Raw genomic sequence first — 15,457 nt, 5'->3', positions numbered from 1 at the left:
TGAAACCGATTCGTTTGATCTAGACTGGAATTGATTATGCAAACGTCAAGCAGAACAAATCAATATTTGCTAGATTACGCCTCCGAATCGATCACTAAGTCAACTGTCCGCATCGATCAATAAATGTGGAATAGTTCGTCCAGAGCGAAATGTGGCTTCTTTTGTGGTGAAACTCACGTGCCAGCAATTAGCAACCTTTTAGCAAGCTGTTGGCTATATCAACACCAACTTGCGAAATAGCAATCATCTAAGATCGCTAATAAAGCAGTTACAACCCAGGATCGGGAGCCTCCCATCGCACTTAAGATGCTCGGCCAGTCGCAATAACTCAATTATTTGGCCATAATAAAAAAAACATCAAATCGAATAGAGCCGATTTTACGAGCGATCTGGTAACAAGACGTTCTCCCTGCATATAAATACTTAAAAAGACATTAAACGAGACGCCAAATACGGCGCATACAAATCATTCTACTACTCTCGCCCAGTTTTCGCCTAGATATATATGGGCGCACCTGCGAACCGTGTAGTGAATCCAAGATATGCGCTACAGTTTTATCAATTAAAAACACCTAGACGCGGGTACGTATCCGCACGGAATACTCTATCAATGATCGAATATAGCGCTGGCGTCATTCCACGAACCTCCTATTGTCCGAAATGTCAAAGGCGGCGACAGGCGGCGACTTATTTTTGGCGAAAATCGCAACTTCTCCGTCATGAATGGCTTAAAATAGACCCATTACTTATCAGCCCTAATTGATTAGCGAAGGCATCGAGTCGTAAAGGCTTAGATCCCACGCAATGCTCAATCAATTCAACCTTATCAATTGTTTTTGGTTTATCTTTGCCCACATCTCGTTGCATACTTTCGCGGGGAGAGTCTAAATGATTGAAGAAAGCTCGTTGAAACGTACAAAAATCTTTATTACAAAATTTCAATGCACTTAGGTAGTAAAATGAGGGACAAAAACAATGTAATAACTGAATTTTAAACAATAAGCAACAGAAAATGGTAAGAAACTGCTTAATATGGCAAATATCGAGCTAAATATCGCAACTTTGGCAAACAGTTTTTGGCTTACTTTGGTATAGAATTTACAAAATCAGTGCAAAATGAATGCTAAGCTCTTAGTCAAAACTAAACTACTATTCGATGAGTTTGCACTTTAGGTAAACGCTTTTGTCATGGTTTATAAATATAGACATATGAAATAAGATTGACTTCGTGCTCCAGTCCTTGTGATGTACAGGTCTTACTTTTCGCTTTTTATAGACAATTTCTGTTTTTGGTATTCAGGTTCAACGAGTTAAAGTTCTCCCGCTTAAGAGGTCACATGGATATAGAGATTTAATAGACTGACATTTGGAAGTTCTGCTTTCTCCCTTTTTTGGCTCACTCTGGTGGCAGTTTAGTCCTGTTTTTCTTCCTTGGCGGACATAAAGAGCTTCTGGCAAGTGAAGGTCAGCGAGTCTAGAAGGGAAAACCATATAAATGTCGGTCAGTGCCACACATTGGGGTTAATGTTGAGGAATACTCACCAATCGTGTGCTGCACCCATTTCGGCTTATTCTTCCACACGACACCCACGTAGTAGAAGGGTATGCCAATTAGGGTGATTAATACCCCCATACCGACCTCGTAGGGCGCCACATAGATGGGCACGACGACTAGAAAGGCGCAAACTATGACAAATAGGGCGGGTATCCACAAAGCGACCTGTAAAGCGACAGCAATAACAATATATTATACAAAATAATATGCATACAGATCAGTGTTGCCATATAAAGGTTAATTTCAACTGACAAATCAATAATTAAAATATTAAAATAAATAATTAGCTTAGAAAATATTCCACACTTCTTTTTCAATAAGCTAGAAAACTGTTGATCATCAAATTGTTGTGGTTTATATTTTAGTTTATAATAAGTTTTGAAATTATTTAAAATTTTTCTAAGAAATATGAAAATTAAAAGCACAAGTAAAGATCAAGTAACCTGATTCGGCTAAAGAATATCTAAATCGGCAACACTGATTACGCTACACTCACTTTAATTGGGCGCTCCATGCAGGGACGGGTGTAGCGGAAATATAGAACCGCTGACACGGACAACATTATAAAGAACGATTCCACAATGCTGGCGTAGGTGATCAGCACATACACGTCGCTCACCACCAGCATCACAATGGAGAGGAAGCACTGCCGAGAGGGACACAGCCATATCAATTAGGGATTAATTACATAACAACATTTGTGCGCTAATTGAGGGGCGCAGCTCACCAGAAAAACGAGTGACGGCAGCGGCGTGTAGCTCTTCACGCTGATGTGCGACAAAATCGCCGGCATGTGTCCGTTCCGGGCACCCACAAAGCAAATCCGGGAGGAGGTCATGATGTGGACGGACAGGCCGCCAAAGGCGGAGATAGCCACCATGACTGGTATGACGAACGAGAAGGCGCCAAGAATCTTATCGCCAAAGGTCTGTGGAGAGAGGAGATCAATTAAAATCATTTGAAAAGCCGTTCTGGTTTAATTAAGCTGTACACTATTGTTGCCTTTTCCGATCAAATAAATTAACTTTTCTAAAACCTAGTAAATTGCGATGTAAATCTATAAAGTATATTTACATAAACAGGAAATTAAGTTTTTTCTTATAGGAATTTAAATTAAGAATGAGCATGGTTTGAGAACAAAATCATAAAAACAAATTAGTTTAGCATTTAACTGGATTTTTGATAAGCCAGAGTCCTACTCGATTCGCGCATAATCTGATTGGAACAGGGTCGCTAAATTCTTACCACAGCGATGGCATTGGAGGCGATCATCTCGGAGGGCGACAACACGGCCAGATAAGCCACGTTGGCCAGCACATAAATGCCGGTGACCAGCGGCAGTGAGATGTAAATGGCGCGCGGCAAATTGCGATAGGGATCCCGCAGTTCCTCCGTCATAAAGTTCAAGTAGTTCCAACCGGCATACGAAAAGATGCCGGAGTAAAAGGCCACCGACATCTTGCCGGGATCAGTCTCAGTGTTATCAAAGGGTCTGGTGAAGTTCTCCACATTGCCCATCAGCATCCAGACCAGGCCTACGATGATGATCATCACTAGGGCAGCGATTTTGGTAAACATAATGATGTTTTGCATCTTGGTGGTAACCTTCATGTAGTACGAGTTCAGGTAAGTGAGGAAGCAGATGGTAATGGCGGCCAACAGTTGCAAGGCTATCTGGGGAATGTGACAGGCTCCGCCGAAAAAGGGTTCCAGCACATAGGAGGCAAAGGTCAGGCCCATAATGGCGTTGGTTGTGGGTCTGCAAGAGATAAGAACACACAATCAGTGGAAAATTTACGCAGACTGCATTCACACATATTTACGCTGATTATCTTCACATGCAAAAGTGGAAAAGCAGATATTTGCGCTTATCGCCGATCCTAAATGGCAAAAATAGCAGCAAATAAAACGGTCAATGCAGCACTCGCGGAACAGACCCAATAAACAAATTTATGGAGTGTAGATTACGGGATAAGGCTGATTTCACTTTTCATATAATATAAAACCCATGGCTTAACTTTAACAAACAGACTACATCCACACTAAACCGAAGGTATTCCTGTTATATTATTCTTATCTAGGAAAGTTTTTGAACTTGACCCTGTCTAAAAATAAGTTTTTAGTGTCTGGAGCTGAGGAAGTACTTAACTTATGTGAGCAAATATTTCTGTTATTATGATCAAATATTGAGGTATAGCTCAAATCAGTTTTGAGTAAAAAGTTTCAAAGTAAACCCGAATCATGATATTCTATTGTAATCAATACTTGAAGCGGATTATTAGGAACATAATTAGAAATCGATTATTGTAGGTAATTTCACACTATTTTACGGTTTTTAAAGAAAATGTAGATAAGGGAAGTGTACCGGCGCAATACACAATTCACAAATATTTGAACAACACATTTATAAATATTTATGCAGTATTGGTTATTATTTTATTTGAGTCCAGAACTCTCTTTGGAACCCTAGTGAAACTCACACGAATATCATCATGGCATCCCAGAGATATAGAAATGCCGGCAGTGATCCGTATGCCTCGAAGATATAGGCGTAATCCCCGCCGGATTTGGGTATGGCAGTGCCCAGTTCCGCGTAGCATAGAGCTCCTATCATGGACAGTAGGCCGCACAGAATCCAGATGATTAGCGATGCGCCCACGGATTCCACCTCCCGGATAACGCCTTTCGGGGACACGAAGATTCCGGAACCAAAGATAATGCCCAGGATAATGGCCACGCCTTCGAGAAGGCCCAGCTGTTTTTTGATCGCAACCCTACTGCTATCGGATTCGGCGGATCCCTCGCGACCTTGCGATTTCTCGGGTGGATTAAGTTCAGGATGTGCCAAGATAGAGGGAGGATTTCCTGAACTCGGCGTCAGTAGCACCATTTCGCTCGAGGGCGACTGCAGTTCATCGATGGCGGGCATGGCGGCTATTTAATGTTATAACCAGGAATTATATTGTTATTATCCCGCAGCTCGGTGACACAATCTTCGCACGCGACGTCTGAAAACGGACTGTAACTGTTTCTTCGGCCGATGTCCCGTTAATTGATTAAACGAGGCGAATGTGTTGGTGGGTGTTCTTCCGTGTGTATATGTATGTTTATTAATGAATTTTTCAATTGTATTCGGCTTATCTCCTTCTCTTTTATCTCTTGTTCTTTCCTGCCGGTTAGCGTTAGTTTGTTTTGCTCCGCTCTTCGCCTGCTGTCGTCTCGCTCGCACCAACACCACCCCCCTCCAGATGATTTTTTTCGCACATTAAACTCGCGATTTGAACGAAAATTTACACTCTGTCGCGCGAAATTCGGCTAATGTGTCTGGTAAGCAAGTGCAGACATCGAGGTTACCGCCGTGTTTTGCAAAATTTGCGGTTTGATTGTGGAATTGGCACAGCTTCGGTCAAAGGTTTTTCAACCCCACGTTTTCTCAAGCATCGCGGCAGTGTGACCAAGTTCTGGGTAACTATAAATGCCAACATTCGCGGGGGTACATTAATGCCGGATACAGGGTGTCAATTATTCAAATTTTAAATCAAAGACAAATATAAATTCGGTCTTATTAACCTTATTTCATTTATTTCTAGCATCTTCCTAATATAAGAACAAGTTATTTTACAAATATAAACCCTTTTTTCTGTATTATACCATTTCCTTTTAATTCGTATCAAATCATTTTATTTGGCAAGCTATTTTAGGAAAAAAAAAACGTTCAAAAGGTTATGCATGATTCGTTTACACCCAAAAAAATAGGTAACAAAAGTTTGACTGCTGTTCACAATTTCTTAATTATGCCATTTATTTTTTTACATAAATTATGTTCACAATTTCATGAAATGTTGATCATTCGGAGGTGCAAGTTTGTCCGTCTAAATGTGCGTTTGATTTATGTTCAATCAAAGTCTTAAACTCGTATCCACAAATGCGAAAAATGGTTCGCCTACTTCTTGTCTTTGGCCTGCAGCTTGGAGTGGATCATGTCCTTGAACTGCGAGAGGATCTTGTTCTCGCGCTTCTGTCGCTCCTCCTTGCTGAACATAGCCAGAGCCCGCTTCTCGTCGGCGGAGTACAACTGGTTCTCTTTGCGGATACGCACCGCTTCCATGCGGCGATGCCTGCTGCCGCTCATCACATAGCCCACGGACTCAAAGTTGGCGATCTCATCGGAGGTCAGGCCGATCTCACCACGGCGGGGAATCCTCTTGCCCTCTGCTATATAGGCAGCCATGGCGGCACCTTCTCCGGGCAGCAAAGCCTTACCGAAATCCTTTTGATTCAGGCTACCGCCGGTTCGCAGCGATGGACCAACATCTTCGTCGTTGTGGGACGCACTGTCCCTGGTCTTCGACCTGCTACCACTAGATGATGAGCTCTTCTTGGACTTATCCGCCTCCGATTTTCTCTTCTTTTTCTTCTTTTTTGACTTTTTATCCTTTTTGCTTGCCGAAGACTTTTTCTTCTTGGGTTTCTTGATGCCCTCGGCGGTCTTTTCCAGCCAAACATCTTCCACCTCGGACTCATTTTCGCTTTCGGAGCTGGAGCTTGAGCTGCTGGAGTCATTACTGCTATCCTCGCTGCTGGATGAACTGGAGGAGGAGTCCTCCGAAGAGCTGGACTCCTTCTTGCTCTTTTTCTTCTTGGTTTTCTTAGATTTTTTCTTGAATTTCTTATCAGACTTTTTGTGTTTCTTCTTGCCTTTTTTCTTTTTCTTCTTGGGTCCTACGTAGGAGCCCTTGACCAGCTCCACGTCGTCGCTTTCTGGCCGGGATGGGCTCTTGCCCCAGACATCTGGCACACCCTCTTCGCCGATGCGTACCCTCTGGTTCCTGCGGGCGTTTACCGCCTTTGAGTCGCCTTTGGACTGGTGGTTAGGGGCTCCACGACCACGGTGCTGCGATCTTGTTGATGGTTCTGCTGGGTCATTAATGAAACTGCCTTCGGGAGCCCTTCCCCGAAAGGGATTCTGCCGCCTATCGTTGTTTTCGTGGAAACGATCGTTGGGCCAGCGTTCCACGGATTTTGGCCGGGATTTGCGGTTTCTGGAGGGGCTTCTAGATGAACTGGAACTGCCACTGCTGGTGCTGGAGCTGCTGGGGGAGGAGGAGCGGCTTCTACGTCGACGAGGCACTGCGTCCTTTTCCCTGGAGCGACGCGAGCTGCGATTTGAGGTCCTTTCCCTACGTAGCTCCCACTCCCTGTCTCGTTCCCTCTCCCGCGAAACCGATCGCCGTTGCTGCGATTTGTGGTTTGGCCTTCTTTCCGAGCGGGAACGATCTCTGGAATCGGATCTGCGGCGTTCCCTTTGTCTGCTGCGACTCCTGCTGCGTGAACGCATGTCGAAAATATAATTTTTCAACAATTTCACCGGAAAATGCAAAACAAATTAGGGGTGAGCAGGATACGATAGCCCAATAAACCGATAACGGCCTACATGTCGATAGACAACAGCTGAGAGGGAGATTTCCCCCAAACGAATTGAGGGTCACACCAAAATAGCGGTTGCAAATTCTATCGCCAAAAATAAAGTTTTTTTAACGACCAAAATGTTGTAACAAAGTAAACAAATTATAGAAAAAGCATAAAGCCCCTGGTTGTCAAATGGCGCGCATTACATGGCGAGGGCACTCCAGTCAAGAGCTGCTGTAAGCTAATCTTTTTCTCACTTTCCAATTGGATCACTTACCTCCAATGTTTTTGTTTATTGTTTACTTTTATGCAGTTCTATTTGTCGGCTTCGTTGGTCGTACATGAAACACTGCTGGCATTCCCTGACCTTCAATGCCCACATGAACTCCTCCTACGCCTCCGACGTCTGTTTGACCCCAATTTTTTGGTTCGTGGACAACTACACTCACTGCCTGGGACCGGTAACACTATCCTACATAAGAGTCAATTTGGATACTTAATTCAGTTTTCTTTTCAGTTCTTTGTGGTAGGCGTGGCTGCCTTGACCACCTCGGTAGTCAGTATTGCCTATTGGATTGGTTTGCCCTTTTGGTATGCCAAAAGCCAGTTAGTCACCTATTTTCTTCTCGTCGTGGGCAATTGGTTGCTGCTCAATGTGGTTTTCCACTACATCATGGCTGTGATCACGCCGGCTGGTCATCCGCCGGAAGGTGTGTCGCTGGTTGAGGCGGTCAGCATGTGCGGCAAGTGCATATCCCCCAAGCCGCCAAGGACTCATCACTGCTCCGTCTGCAATCGCTGCATCCTCAAGATGGATCACCACTGCCGTGAGTATGTGAACTCTCAAAAGACCCTTAGAATAAACATTTTTACCTCTAGCCTGGCTTAACAATTGTGTGGGCTATGGCAATCATCGGTACTTCTTTCTCTACATGATGTACACCACTCTGGGCTGCCTGTTTCTCATTTTGTTTGGCCTGGAGATCGGTCATAAATACCTGTGGCTGGATAACGGCGAAGCCTGGACGGAGATTGAGCCACTAGAGGGACAGCCAGTTAAGTATAACCTCAGTGGGCATATTATTCCAGTGGTAAGCTAGTAACTTAAATATATTAGGCACTCAAATTAAAAGATTGTTTTATTTAGACACATCCCCATGAGTACGATGAATTGATGCTGCCGGCTGCGGTACACAATCTGCCCACCCCCATTGTGGATACGGATGCACCTTCGCCTGGTCGACGACGAGCCCTGTGGTTCATGGCCTTCACGAATGTGTCCGTGGTCTTGGCTCTTGGAAGCCTCACCATTTGGCACGCCAAACTCATCACTCGCGGAGAGACAAGTGTGGAGGCCCACATCAACGAAGCGGAGCGGAGGCGACTGCTCCAGCAGCAACGCATTTACATCAATCCCTATAACTTTGGCACCAAAAAGAACTGGAAACTGTTTTTGGGTCTGGTGCGAGGCAGGTAGGTTGGGTTTCCTTGGGTAAATCCAGTTTCCTACCAAGTCTTATTTGCAGATCTTTTTGGCGAACTGTTCTGCTGCCCTCGTGGCACAAGCCAGAAGGTACTGGCCTAAGTTTCCACACTGTAAACGATGCGCCTTTCGAGGATGAGTGGCCATAGTTCCAACATCGAAGCAATTGTGATGTCAACCAGTCAATTCTAAGTTCGTAGTCTAAGTTTAAGCTCAAAGTAGCAAATTTAGCGAGTCAACCAACTGCTTGTCTTTAGTTATTTATATAGAATGGTAATTATGATGATTCCAAAGTTTACTTAAAGCACTAGGAGATTTATAAACTAACTAGCAATAAATACACGACTTCACATGATAATGCCATGGCATGTGCTCTGTTTCCATAGCTACTAAGAGCACAATGACGCTTTTTATACATGCCAGCTTAATAAAGACAAAAAAGATTCCAGAAAACAAACGTACCTGTTGTGTTGCCCTTGACAGCTTGTATGCCGGTATGGCAACTTGTTGCCAGGACAAGGTTACGCCATTGGGTTTGGTCAATAATGTGCCTAGGACCTTAGAACTTAAAGATGTCGAAGGCTTCCGGATCAGAAGATGAGCCGCTGGTTCCAGATGATTTCGATGATGACTTCTTCAAGGAGTTATGCGATAAGATCCCGGAGGTTAAAATTTAAAAGATTAAAAACAAATCGAAATTATTAATATTTAATTATTGTCCGAAGGCAACGAAAGCTCTGCGTCAAAAGGACACCCCCAACAATGCGGATAATGTCCAGAGATTGCTTATCTGTGGAACGCGCTACAAAAGCGATCTGCGGATGGAGAAGGAACGTTCCCAGGATCTGCAAAAGGAGATCGAAAGCCTGGAGGCACGCTTGGAAAATGCAGCCCGTGTGACCAAAATGGACATGGCCACCATTGAGGAGCTTCGAGGAGTCATAGGTAACTAAACTGAAACTAATTTAAAATAGCAAACAGTCACTAAACTAAATGAACAGAGGGTGCTTGGAGGCAAAAGGATGCTGCTCAGATCCGAGAACAGTCCGCCCAGGATGAGGTCTTGAGTCTGCGTGAAAAGCTGGACGAATCGGAGCAAATGGTGGCCCATCTCAATGAGAAGCGACTGGCCATGAGCAAACGTGATGATGGAAAGGAACGGGAACGCCTAACAGCCGAGATCACCGATCTCAACAAGAGGTTGCAGTTGCAACGGACATATGCCACGGAATTGGACAGTACCATCGAGGGATTGGAGGCCAAAAACAAGGAGTTACTGAAGCTACTAGATGTTGGTTGCCCTCTCAATGTTACAACACCTAAACTTGTTCGTTAACTTTCGTATTCTTTATATTTAGGAAACCTCCAGCGATGCCTGCAACCTGAAACGTAAAAGCGATGCCTTGTCCAAGGAAGTTTCCACGATGAAGAGCGAAGAGTCCCGCTACCAGGAGCAAATATCCCAAATGAAGTCGGCCAACGAGCACTTGACCAAAGTGAAAGTGCGTCAGAACCTGCAGATTCTGTCCCTGAAGACGAACCTGGAACATCTGAATACCCAGCACAACGCCACCAACAATAAGCTAGCCAAGATCACAGTGGATCTGGAGTACACAGTGCAGGAGCGGGATAAGAATAAGCGGGCTCTGAACCAACGCATCAATCTGCTGAAGGTGCGCGAGGATGAGCTGATTAAGGTTCGCCAGGACAACGGCAAGCTGGCCAAGTCCCAGGAGACAATTGCTCGGAAATACGCCGGACTAGATGAATCCAAACGAGAAGTGGAGCAGCAGAACATAAGACTTAAGTAATGGGCCCTATTTTCAAAAGCGTAATTCTACTAGAACAAAACACTCTTACAGAACTCAGCTGGGCACTCAGGACAAGGAACTGGAGTCCATGCGCCGCGTGGTCCACCATTTCGAGAAGAACAACGAGAATCTGACGAAGGAGCGGGATTCCCTGAGGCGCGAATTGCAGGCCAGTCACCAACAACTCGAGCAGAGCAACGCCCTGCATCAAGAGGCGCAGCACGAAGTGCGAGCTCTCAAGGACACCATCACCACCATGGACACCAAGCTGAAGAAACTCAACGAGGATGCCAGCAAGCTGAAGAAGGAGAAGACCAAGAAGCTGGACGAGATTCAGCACTGGATAGACAAGTTGGATGCGCTTCAAAGTAGGTTTTTATTATAATTTCAGACAAGATTATATAGAGTATATATATTCTTGATCGAGATCACTAGGAAAGTGATTGTGAAAATTGATCTAAAAAACATTGTTTAACTGTAAATGCCAATCGATTTGCATATTGAATATTATAGCGAATTGAACGATGTTATATTTTTTATATTATATATATAAATTATTTTACTTAAATCGACCTACGATATCATATAACGATTAATAAATGCTGCGTAAAAGCGAGAAAGCTTCATCTTTTTTAAAAAGTTTGGCTTTCCGAAATTTGCTATTTTTCTTGTTTAAGGATTTACTTTAAAATGTAAAATCAAATCTGTTTTTTCCCAGACGAGATGCACTTGAAGGAGAACTACGAGATCGAACTGAAGCGCACGATCAGCGATTTGGAGGCCAAGTGCTCGAAGTTCCAGCAACAGCATGATGTCCTGGCTGGCGAACGCCAGACCCTTCAGCGCAGTGTCCAGGTGGCCGACGAGGAGCGCCAGAAACTTCGCGACCAACTGGTCAACTTGCAGGCGTTGGTGGAGAAACTGAAGGCGAAGATCGGCTACCGGGACGCAGAGCTGTCCAAGCTGCAGCTGCAGATCGATCGCATGGAGAAGGAGCGACGCCTGCTGCGCAACGACATCCGCCACGCCCAGCTGGGTCAGCAGCACACCAAGGCGGAGCTGCTGGACAAGCGCAAGGAGAACGATCGGCATGCCAAGTCGCTGCAGGAGGACGAGCAAAGGCTGGCCCGCCTGCGCAAGGATGTGGACAACCTGATGAACGAGAAGAACGCGATCAGTGCGGCGCTGACCAAGCGGAACGAGGAGTTCGAGCGACTGAAGCACAGCCAGGAGAACCTCCAAACGGTGTACGATCAGACCCAGAGGCAGTGCAGCCAGTACCAGGACGACATGCGATTGATGGGCGTGGAGATCAAGAATTTGCGAACGGAACGCGATGTCCTGCGTGCGGATAGGGAGAGTGCAGCGGATCTGCGCCAGGAGCTCCTCCAAATGCACCGCATGCTCAACCAGGAGAGGATCAAGGCGCGTGCCCTGCAGGATGAGATGGTCACGCCCATGAACGTCCATCGCTGGCGTCTGCTGAGCGGCAAGGATCCCGAGAAGATGGATCTCCTGGGTCGTATCAGTATCCTGCGCAAGCAGCTGCTCCAGCAGAACGTGGCTGCTTTGGAGCAGGAGCGAGCCCTGAACGAATCCCAACAGCTATATGCAGCTTTGCGCGAGTTCATGCTCAAGCTGCCCAGTCACAAAGTCCGAGCGGAGCTAAACAGCGTTAAGGTAAGTCAGAAGTTAATTGAATTTAAAAGTATTAAACCCTACATTCTTCTGTTTAACTCCGAACAGGCTAATTTATCCGCCAAGGATCGCAAACTGAAGGTCCTGAAGGCCGAACTAAGTGCCAGGGAGGCAGACGAGAGGTCCAAGAAGGAGAAGCTGGAGGAGATGAGGGTAAATCTGGCGCTGACCAAAACCCAGCTTCTGGAGGAAAAGAAGCACAAGCAGAAACTCCTAGAGGAGCGACAGTTGCTGGAGCAGATGCACTGCTATTCGGCACCCGCCCAACTGCCAAGAACTTTGGGAGCAGGTTTTAAGATGGTTAGTAATTTACTCTAAATAACAGGAATACTACCAAAATAAAAGTTACTTTAACCATAAAGACAGAAAGAAAGATAAACATTTAAAAAAGGTTTCCCTTTAATTGTTTCAAAGTGTAAAAGATACCTCGATGTTTATAGCATATAGACACCATCACTACGTTGGTTTAGATCCGCAGGCTGAGGAGAAATCGAATATATGCTCCAGGTAGTTACTGTCGATTGTCTCGGCGGTGGAATCCTTTGCATCCCCGCCGCCAATGAAGAGCTGCGGATTTTGCCGATGATGCGATCGCAACTGCTCCTGGAAGCCCTTTATCAGGTGTTCCCGCGCCTTCAGATCGATCTCATTGATCCTCAGCTCGGCTTTCATCACCTTCAGCTGGCGACTCTGGCGGCGATTGATGCGCTGCTGGAGACAGAGCTTCTGGCGCACACTTGGATCGGGCAGGTTCTTGATCTGGCGCTTGAACTCCTCGTGCAGGCGCTTCAGGTCCTCCAGCTCCTTGGCAGTGTTCTCCCGTTCCACGGAGAGGCGTATGTTCCGGCGCAGAAGGTGCTGCACCTTGCGGATGAGCTCGAAGCGACGCGGATCCTTGCCGAGCAGGACGCGCCAGCGGTGGATGCGACAGGGGCGGGCCAACTCCTCCGAGTAGGCGGATACCCTGAGCCGCTCTTGGTTGAGCTGCCGCTCCAGTCGGACCACGTGATGGCGCATGGTCGCCCGGTTGCCCACCTCGCGTTGCATGCACTCCCGCGACATCCGCAGGTTGACAATCTCCAGCTTGAGCAGGCGGATGTCTTCCAGCCTCTGGTTGTACTGCAAGGTACCCCGATCGATGGCCTTCTGCATCATCTCCAGCTTCTCCCTCTGCAGACGCACTTCATCGTTCCGCCTGACCATCTGCAGGCCCACCAGACTCTTCTCCTTTTTGACCTCCTCCAGGGCGGCGGACATGGTCTTGAATCGCTTCTCATCGGAATCTATGGTGAGCTGCGACTGCTCCAGCCGGAACTTCGTCTCCCGCAGATCGGACCGGGTGCTGGCCAACAGGCGACCCTTGGCATGGATCTCGTTCTGCTTCTGCTTCACGGTGCGGTTCAGCTGCTCAATCTGGTTGCCCAGACCGGAGATCTCCTTCTCGTTGATGGCCAGCGAGGCGGTCATCTGGTTGATCTGGTGCGTCAGCTTGGTCATCGTGCTTTGCAGCGTGGAGCGGTCCCGCGAGCACATGTCCATTGTCTTGATCAGCAGCACCTTTTCCGAGTGAATGGTCTCCATCTGCTTCTTGGCGTTCGCGAAGTCCTGATGCTTCTGCTGCAGTGCCAGCTGGAGTGCCTCCACGCGTTCCGTTTTCAGGGACAGAGCCTCTGGAAGGAGAAGCAGTTTATGTTGTGCTTAAAATAATTATTTATGGCATATCCACCCTCGATGCCATCGATCTTTTTGTAGGCGTCGTTGAGCTCCAAGGTCTGCTCCCTCTTCTCACGGACTATCTTCTGCACCTGCAGGTCCCTCTCGTCCAGCTGAGTGTTGGCCCGGTTAACATTGCTTTGCAGGTCTTGCATTTGATGGCGAACAACAGCGATTTCGTGGCGCACTCCGGACGCAATGTCGTTGAGACGGGTGTTCTCTATCCTCAGCTTGTCCCTGGCGCGAGTCATGTCGTCCCTCTCTTGGATAGCCTCGTCCAGCTTGCCAGTGATCACCATGATTTTCTTTTCCAGAACCTTGATCTCACTTCTGGAATGTGGGTTTCCGGCATTCACAACAGATTTCTTTTCTACAACATTATATTGTTTATTATTTATGCTACTCACTGATAAGCCAGGACCTGAGCGTTCAACTCCGAGTTCTTCTTGGCCAGCTGGATGAAACGTCGCTCCAGGACCAGCGAGTCGACGGCCAACTTCTTGGCGTTCCGCTCGGCAGTGCGGCTGGCGAATTCCAGATCGGCATTGTCCCGTCTCTGTTCATTGTTCAAATCCTCGGCCATCTTGAGGCTCGTCTGCATTTTGAGCTTCTCGTCCTCCAGCAGGCGGTAGGTCTTCGAAAAGTTATAGTTTTCCCGCGTGAGACGATCGTTGCGCTGCTTCAGTGCCTCGTTGGCGGCGGTCAGCTCCGCCAAGTCCTTCTCCAATACCACAAGTTCCTGGTTCTGCTGCAACACGTGGGCCAACTCCTTGTTTATGTGCAACAGCCGTTCCTCGTACTTTTCCTGCTCCTTGTTGCACTTGTGCTCCAACCGAAAGTTCTCCGACTCGGCCACCTTCACCCGCTGATTGAGCTTGGCAATCGTCTCCTTTGATACCTCCAGCATACCCTCCACTGATTCGGAGTACAGGCGGTTCATGTTCAGACGCTTCTGGTAGTCCTTCAGCTCGCCGGCCAGGCGATCGCGCTCCCGATAGATCAAGCTCCGGATGGGGGAGTCCTTCCTGCAGGTAAAAACACATTTCTATTTGAGTAAAACTCGATACAGGATTTGGTAGATTTATCTATTGATCATCTATTGTCTCAAACTCACGCTGTAGGTGCCATCTGTTCCGGCAGAGCGCTGTTGAACAGAGTTGGCTGATCGCTGCGCACCAGCTTCATCAGCTGGAGCTGCATGGTTTCCTCGCGATTCTTGGTGGCATCCTCGTTCCGCCAGGCGTCCTCCAGGGACTCGCGCAAGTGCTCCATCATCGCCTCCGAGGTGGACGTGGTCTGCAGGGCCAGCTGCAGTTTCTCATCCGCCGATTGCACCTTCAACTGCATCGCTTTGCCTTGCTCCACTGCGGCGATGTAGTGGCCATGGAGTCTATAAAGGATGTCAACGAAAAACTTGAACCTGGCCGCCAGGGTGGGGTGGCGATCGCTGACATTCTGCACCAGTCGGTAGGAGTTGGCGAAGAACTGCTCGTCGAGATCTTGAACCAGGTTTAGTTGGGCCGGTTCTATACTATCACGGAATACTTCCTCCAGGTCCACCGTCGAAGAAGACTTGGAAATAGCAGAGATGGCCCTTTCACTCTTCGGGAAATTGACCAACTTGCGCTGTACAACCGACATCTTAAGGGTATCAATCAACAACAAAGGAACAATTAATCAACAGAAGAACGAAGAAGTCCTCCAGAAACCAAACAAAATAAATAAATTAAAATTAAACGGGAAGGAAACTGTATCAGTGTGACGTTTAAGTGAATTACATTGTGATCA

General features: G+C 46.8%; 5 protein-coding genes across 6 annotated transcripts; 2 read left to right on the top strand and 3 right to left on the bottom strand.

The window, feature by feature from the left end:
• Nucleotides 1-906: 906 nt before the first annotated feature.
• Nucleotides 907-5,007, bottom strand: LOC108149005 (large neutral amino acids transporter small subunit 1). Its single transcript, XM_017276349.2, has 6 exons — nucleotides 4,036-5,007; nucleotides 2,801-3,314; nucleotides 2,283-2,483; nucleotides 2,052-2,201; nucleotides 1,543-1,720; nucleotides 907-1,474 (listed from the first exon to the last, which is right to left on the bottom strand). Exons 1-6 carry the CDS (start codon nucleotides 4,482-4,484, stop codon nucleotides 1,413-1,415), a joined length of 1,554 nt encoding a protein of 517 aa, XP_017131838.1. The 5' UTR covers nucleotides 4,485-5,007; the 3' UTR covers nucleotides 907-1,412.
• A 320-nt stretch (nucleotides 5,008-5,327) lies between these two features.
• On the bottom strand, nucleotides 5,328-6,969 carry LOC108148943 (NKAP family protein CG6066). Its single transcript, XM_017276276.2, has one exon. The coding sequence runs from the start codon at nucleotides 6,891-6,893 to the stop codon at nucleotides 5,499-5,501; it is 1,395 nt and encodes a 464-aa protein (XP_017131765.1). The 5' UTR covers nucleotides 6,894-6,969; the 3' UTR covers nucleotides 5,328-5,498.
• Nucleotides 6,970-7,034: 65 nt separating this feature from the next.
• Nucleotides 7,035-8,904, top strand: LOC108148944 (palmitoyltransferase ZDHHC16). Its single transcript, XM_017276277.2, has 6 exons — nucleotides 7,035-7,200; nucleotides 7,278-7,425; nucleotides 7,482-7,791; nucleotides 7,844-8,055; nucleotides 8,112-8,437; nucleotides 8,491-8,904. The coding sequence occupies exons 1-6, from the start codon at nucleotides 7,157-7,159 to the stop codon at nucleotides 8,594-8,596; spliced, it is 1,146 nt and encodes a 381-aa protein (XP_017131766.1). The 5' UTR covers nucleotides 7,035-7,156; the 3' UTR covers nucleotides 8,597-8,904.
• Nucleotides 8,905-8,952: 48 nt separating this feature from the next.
• Nucleotides 8,953-12,315, top strand: LOC108148687 (cilia- and flagella-associated protein 58). Of its 2 annotated transcripts, XM_017275831.2 has the most exons (7): nucleotides 8,953-9,112; nucleotides 9,173-9,392; nucleotides 9,449-9,738; nucleotides 9,806-10,254; nucleotides 10,310-10,626; nucleotides 10,977-11,938; nucleotides 12,005-12,315. In XM_017275831.2, the coding sequence occupies exons 1-7, from the start codon at nucleotides 9,020-9,022 to the stop codon at nucleotides 12,272-12,274; spliced, it is 2,601 nt and encodes an 866-aa protein (XP_017131320.1). In that variant the 5' UTR covers nucleotides 8,953-9,019; the 3' UTR covers nucleotides 12,275-12,315. The 2 variants fall into 2 exon arrangements, with proteins under 2 accessions (XP_017131320.1, XP_041565466.1); XM_041709532.1 differs by having other exon boundaries at nucleotides 10,977-12,315.
• A 22-nt stretch (nucleotides 12,316-12,337) lies between these two features.
• On the bottom strand, nucleotides 12,338-15,444 carry LOC108148685 (cilia- and flagella-associated protein 58). Its single transcript, XM_017275830.2, has 4 exons — nucleotides 14,784-15,444; nucleotides 14,077-14,694; nucleotides 13,683-13,999; nucleotides 12,338-13,626 (listed from the first exon to the last, which is right to left on the bottom strand). The coding sequence occupies exons 1-4, from the start codon at nucleotides 15,308-15,310 to the stop codon at nucleotides 12,413-12,415; spliced, it is 2,676 nt and encodes an 891-aa protein (XP_017131319.1). The 5' UTR covers nucleotides 15,311-15,444; the 3' UTR covers nucleotides 12,338-12,412.
• Between the last annotated feature and the right edge of the window lie 13 nt (nucleotides 15,445-15,457).

This window comes from Drosophila elegans, unplaced genomic scaffold, assembly GCF_018152505.1.
Source record: "Drosophila elegans isolate 14027-0461.03 unplaced genomic scaffold, ASM1815250v1 contig_476, whole genome shotgun sequence".
NCBI classification, from domain to species: Eukaryota; Metazoa; Arthropoda; class Insecta; order Diptera; family Drosophilidae; genus Drosophila; species Drosophila elegans.
The sequence above is the reverse complement of the archived record's forward strand: the minus strand, read 5'-3'. Positions and strand labels throughout refer to the sequence as shown.